A 6,000-nucleotide genomic window follows, 5' to 3' on the forward strand; every position below is an offset into this window, starting at 1 on the left:
TACAACGTGACACCGAAGGATGGCAGTGACCCGGCCACAGCTCCAATCAACGGGGTGCTTCGACACCCTGGCCGAGACGTTGACGTGACGCCCCGCAGAACCTCAGACGAGCCTGGTGACGCCCTGCCGCTGAAGAAACCCGGTGTATACCAGGTAGGGGACAAGGTGTGGGTTCGGCGGCGGGGCGACCGATGTTTTGTAAAGTCAGACGAGGGTATTGTGACAGGCGTCGTTTCGGCCCAGACAATCGAAGTCGATAATGTCCCACGACATGTGCGAAACCTCCGACATCGGTTGACCGTCCCTGAATGTCCGAGGCCAGGGGCTCTGCGAGCGCCAACGGTGGAGTGGTCTGATGACAGCGAGTGTGATGGCGTGTGTGTGTCGCCAGCTCCGAGTGATGTGACGGAGTCGGACACGCGGCCGCCCAGCGTTGCTCAGTCCCCGGACCCCGATCCACCGACCGGGTCCGATGTGTCTGCAGACGAGAGTGAAACGTTCGTGCCTGCGACGCTGCGGCGTGGTACGCGTGTTCGAAGAGAGCCGGAAAGATATGGCGATGGTGTGCCAGAGGATGTAGTTGATGCGTTGATTGAATGACATGTAACATGTAGAGTAATGTGGTTCTTCAGAACCAGGGGGTGATGTAGCGTGACGCAAGGATGAATGTGAGCCGTATAAGTGTGAGTCAGCTTCAGCGTCGAGCTGTGAACCGGTGACCCAGCGTTGGTCATAGCCGCCGGCATCTGATGCCGGCAGGGCCGAGTTACACCCTGCAAGTAGCTGGGCCGGGCATGACGTATGGGAGCATGATTGGCTGGTTATGATGTGAGATATATGACGTATGACAGCGCGATTGGTTGGTGATGATGTGAGATGTGTGTCTGCGAGCTGTGGATGTGCCAGGAGGGGGATTGTGAGTTTAGTTGGCTGGAAGGTGTAGACGAGAGCAGAATAGATCTTCTTCTTGTGCTGGACGGTGACTTTTAAGTCAGTACGACATGAAGATAGACGCATAGTCCAGCCAGGACATTAATGATGAAAAGGCAAGTCTAACCTTCACGGCGCATTATATGGCACATGACTTGGAAATGGATGATACCGAGTGGCCGGTGGCGTATCGCTGTGACCTGTACAGTGTACGTCTGTAGTAAGGAGTACTAGGGTGACCCGCGTGCTCCGCAACGCGAAAAGGGGTATTTTCGATTGACGGGTGTTTGGTTGTTCTTGTGTCGGTTTGGTTATCTATCCATTTCGGTCGACTGCTTTTTGATGGCTAAATGATTTGGTTTGGAAAGAATATCCATCGCATCGAGGTGCCCGTGTCTGATAAGCATGCTTTCTACTTCAGAACCTGTCAAATGTGTTTTATAATTTAGGTGCGTAGTTTTATGGCAAATGAAAGGCGTAGATAATTTTCGCTTAAAATGGTTTTACAGAGGTTTGAAACATTTATATTTTTAAGAGTACTGTTGCTTGTCATGCAAACGTGATGATTGGATCTTGAAGAGAATTGAATGCTCTTTCTAATGAAAGCATTTTAAATTGCCAAACGTATCAGGTTAAGCAACAAATCCCGTGTAATTATTTAGTGGCACATTATGGACAAATGCCATTTTCTTCAGCGATTTGTACCACCTTGTTTTTGATCAATGAACTTTTCACAATTTTTCCATGAGAGGCGGTACATTTCTCTTCCCAATAGGCATTGTTTTAACTCTCTCAGTCTGACGGTCACGTGAAAATAAAATAAAATCCAAAATCCGTCCAAAACGTCAATTTTTCAAACAAAAGTGCCCTCACGGGTGCACGTGGCGCGTGCCATCCCTGCACCGCACACCATTCGATAGCCCGTTCGATCCTCTACACGATGGTGTTTTCCCCGTGACGATCGGGCGCACGGTTACCGAGATATTGCACGGAAACCGGACCCGTGTCGGGCAAATTTAGCCATTTTTGCCCGATTTTGCAAGCCGATTTATACATGTAAAGTCTATGACGCGAATTTGCACTTTTTGGCCACGCGCCACGCGCTCGCTATCGACCCGATCGAGCTGAGACCTCTCAAAGGCACGTTGTCCATCCTTGCTCAATGAGTTGCGCAAATTTCAGCGCGCTAGGTGCAACGGCGTGACCTGTAATCCGCGCTACGTAGCACCACGTCGCGACCTCGGTAACAAACAGAAACTACGTCACCACAAATAGTAATATAGATTTAGTAGGGGAGGGGGACGGCCGGCGGCGTACCGCTGTGACATGTGCGTCTGTAATGCGGAGTAGTGGGGGAGGTAGGGACGGTTGGCGGCGTACCTTAGCCTGGGTGTCCGAAGTGCTTCGGGCCGGACCAGCGGTGCGGAATGGGGAGGGGAGGCAGGGGCACTGGGCAGTTGGCGGCGTACCTTGGCCTGGGCGTCCGTGGTGCGGTGGAAGACGGGACAGGCGATGCGGCTGAAGTGTCGTTCGTAGAGGCCGCTGAGGTGTCCCCTGCTGTCACAGCCCGGCACGGGGCACGAGCCCTCGCCCATGGTGGGCGGCCGCTGCGGCGGCGGCTGATCGGCGGCCGGCCGCGGCGGCGCCGGTCCGCTGCCCCCCAGACGCTTCTTCTTGCGCGGGCCCTTGGTGCCCTGCTGACTGTCCGCTGTGGAAGGGGACGGGACGGGGCGGCGGGATAGCTCACAGATCTCAGCACATCACAGCTGCTGCAAACCAGCCACATTCGCACTGTTCAGTCGTTCTTTTCTGTGCAGTCCTAAATGAGGACATTTATTAGCATAATCATGAGGATACTTAGCAGTTAACTGTGAGTAGCTGCCATGTTTAACACGCGCACTGCAGGGGGGGGGGGGTTGTTTTCAACCCCCCCCCCCCCCTGTGGTTTTTCGCAAATTGCGAGAAAACGGCGGCGCGTAGCGCCGCCAAATTTTGCATACCTGTTCTCACAACTTTTGCACACCTTGAGTAAAAATTTTGACCCCAGGTGACCTATGGTCAGGTCACCAGGTCAGGTCAAGTGACCCTACCTCGAAACGTAAATTTCGAAGTTTGCAATCCCACCAAGCCCACAGTTGTTGAGATATGATCTTGAAACCCACAGGAAATAGTAAAGTCATCACGAGCTACAATTTGTATATCTCGGAATTTTTATATCGATGACCTAAGGTCAGGTCATTTTTGCGACCGGCCCATTATAAGTCAATGGGAGAAATTTCAACTTACTCTGAATGCCATCCTATGACTTCAATACGCTCAGGATCATAGTATTACAGGTCCCTGTTGGTGATTTCACCGAAACATATCACTTATGACCTTTGGAAGGTGATCTCCAGGTCATCTTAGGTCACCTGAGGTCACCAGCGGTTTTTCTTCAATAACTTGAGATTGAGTAGAGATAGAGACTCCGTTCGACGTTTATCGTGTTTTTCTCGTCAATGCGGATCGAATGATATGCAACATGACCTATTTCGGTCAGGTCATGACCTTGACCTGAGGTCAAATTTTCAACTTGACCTTTCGAGGTCATATTATATATCATTCGATGCGCCTTGACGAGCTAAGAACGATGGCGTTCGAATCGATCCTCTGTCTTGTGTGCAAGACAAGTTATTCAAGAAAAACTACCGCGAAATTCCTGTTGTGAAAATCGTAACAATGTCTTCGGTGACCTCTGGTGACCTCGTTTTTGACCTGACCCAAAAATGATCTTAGTATTTCTTGTCGATTAACCTATCCAACGCCGTTTACCGCTTGTCGCTACGTTGCGCCGTTTTCGAGATCTCAGGGGGGGGTTTCAACCCCCTCCCCCCTGCAGTTCGTGTTCGGCTCAGACCCGCTGCAGTGCGCGTGTTAATCTCAGCAGCACGGGCTATGTGCCACACTGATCCCATCTCGACTAAATGCCCCGTGCCGGGCGGGTGGTAGTCCGCAGTATACCCACCACTCCCGTTTCCGACTCCGAGTCGGTGTTGTAGATGGCTCTGCAGCCCGCTCCCCTATTCCGGCGGCCGGCAGCAGGCACTCCCTACTCACCGGTCTCCGACTCCGAGTCGGTGTTGTAGATGGCGCTCCGCTTCAGCTGCGAGCGCGACGGCCGGGTGCTGCGCGTGCGCCGCCGCACCGCCTCGCTGTCCGAGGAGCCCGCCGCCGGCGTGGCCGAGCTGCCGGCGGCGGGCCGCGCAGGGGCCGCCGCCGCCGGCAGCCGGGTGGACGGCGCGGCGCCGCCATCGGGCTCCTCGGCAGCGGATGACGAGCCGCTGTCGGCGCCTGGGGAGCACAGCGCCGTCACATACCAGTTATCGGCACTCGGAAACAACGGGCCGCCAAATAATCAGCAGGAACACTGCACCGTCAGATATCAGACATCAGCACCGAGAAACACCGGACCGTCAGATATTAGCGCCGAGAAACACGGCACTGTGAAAATTATCAGCATCAGCACAGAGGAACACCGGAGTGTGCGATGTTAGCACTACGGAGCCGTCAGATATCGGAGGAAGCTCGCGGCCTGCCAGCACGTCAATTCACCGCTGGATGACGAAACATGGCCAGTCGAACACTTCACGCAACTTAGTGCTGCCCACTTCAAATAGTACGAAAATGGAATCGGTATCTAGTACCTACTTCCAGCGGAACCTCTCTATACTCAATGAATATCCAAACATGATTGGAGAGCCCTCAGCAGTCAGCAATCCGTCCCGGTAGGCTCAGCACACGTCCACAGCCGCGCGACTCGGCAGCGTCTCGCCGCCACCCACCTGAGCAGGCCCTGGAGGACGACAGCGACGAGTTTTTGGCCGGCCCGTTGGGTTTGCGGCCAGCCTTCTTGGGCGGCGCCTTGGCGGTCGGCTTGCTGGCCGTCTCTGGTTCGCTGGCGCTGCTCTCGTCCGGGCTGAAGATGCTCTTCTTGGCTGCCTTGGAGTCGGCGGCCGCCCGGCGCACCGGACTCTTGGGCGGCGCGCGGGCGGCGGTCGCCGAGGCGGCGGAGCGTCCCGCAGCTGACCCGGTGGCGGAGCTGGCCTTCCGGCTGGCGGACTTGGACTGCGCCTCGGACCTGTCCGCGCCAGAACCGCCACAGGTCAGCCACGGAAGCGGAAGGGTCGGGCGACGTGAAGGACCGGGAGAGATGAGGTCAGGGGAGTGACTTCATGAGCCAGGAAAGACTGGGATGGGAGCAATGAAGCAAACAAGGGCGACGAGTTCAAGTGCTTTCGATTTCATCCACAGACACCAAGATGTAAAGCCGCACTGCTCTGAAGCCTGAAGGTTAGGACAGGAGCACAAGCATAGCTGGGTGACAACACGGATTAACAAAAACGGCCACGTTGGCAACTGTTCCTGAAAACGCAACAAATGCAGGTGCCAGGCAGCCTTAATGAGCATCACTTCAATGACCTATGTATGTAGTGGACGTAGGGAATCCAATCTGTTTTGGTAGGAGTCGGACAAACTCCCATTGACCCAGTGAGCACGGCCGCACGCACCTGGTGGGTTTGGCCGGCGCGGAGCCGCCCGACGATTTGCGCCGTTCCGGCTGCGGTTTGGGGCTTTTGCCGGGCGAGCGGCGGGTGGAGCGCTGCGAGCCGGCCGACTGCTCCGTGTCGGACGAGGACGAGTCGGACGAGCTGCCGGAGCTGTCCGAGCTGGAGCTGGAGCTGGACGAGCTGCTGGACGACATGGCGGCACCTGGGACAGACAGACCTGGGGAGGGAGAGCCAGCGTTGAGACAAGAAAAAGGGATAAGGCAGACAGCAAGAGAGAATATGACAGTGGTGTCATTCATAAATAATTTCAATAACTATAAATGGGGTCATCTTTGCAATATCATAACCTGCCCTAGGGGGACAACAAAGTACAATAGTGTCAACTTCCAACAATATCTTGTTGGTGCTGGGTCTTTCATTTGCATATTTTCTGAGGTGTACTGCTTGCAGTCTGTGCTATTGTGAGGGCTGACCACCCTGCAGCACATCTGTTTCATGAAACCATGCATATTGCAGGCCACAG

At 54.7% G+C, this 6,000-nt stretch overlaps 1 protein-coding gene across 1 annotated transcript in view; it reads right to left on the minus strand.

Moving 5' to 3' along the window:
• The window catches only part of LOC122363308 (histone acetyltransferase KAT7-like), a gene marked incomplete at its 3' end in the record, with an annotated part of 71,786 nt that extends 66,010 nt beyond the window's left edge, over positions 1-5,776 (minus strand). The window contains exons 1-4 of the mRNA XM_043332429.1: positions 5,478-5,776; positions 4,752-5,047; positions 4,027-4,260; positions 2,400-2,638 (exon numbers count right to left, since the gene is read on the minus strand). Of these exons, the coding sequence (XP_043188364.1) occupies positions 2,400-2,638; positions 4,027-4,260; positions 4,752-5,047; positions 5,478-5,776 (1,068 nt within the window). The remainder of the gene's footprint in view (positions 1-2,399; positions 2,639-4,026; positions 4,261-4,751; positions 5,048-5,477) is intronic.
• Between the last annotated feature and the right edge of the window lie 224 nt (positions 5,777-6,000).

Source organism: Amphibalanus amphitrite, unplaced genomic scaffold (genome assembly GCF_019059575.1).
Source record: "Amphibalanus amphitrite isolate SeventyFive unplaced genomic scaffold, NRLGWU_Aamphi_draft 000614F_arrow, whole genome shotgun sequence".
NCBI classification, from domain to species: domain Eukaryota; kingdom Metazoa; phylum Arthropoda; class Thecostraca; order Balanomorpha; family Balanidae; genus Amphibalanus; species Amphibalanus amphitrite.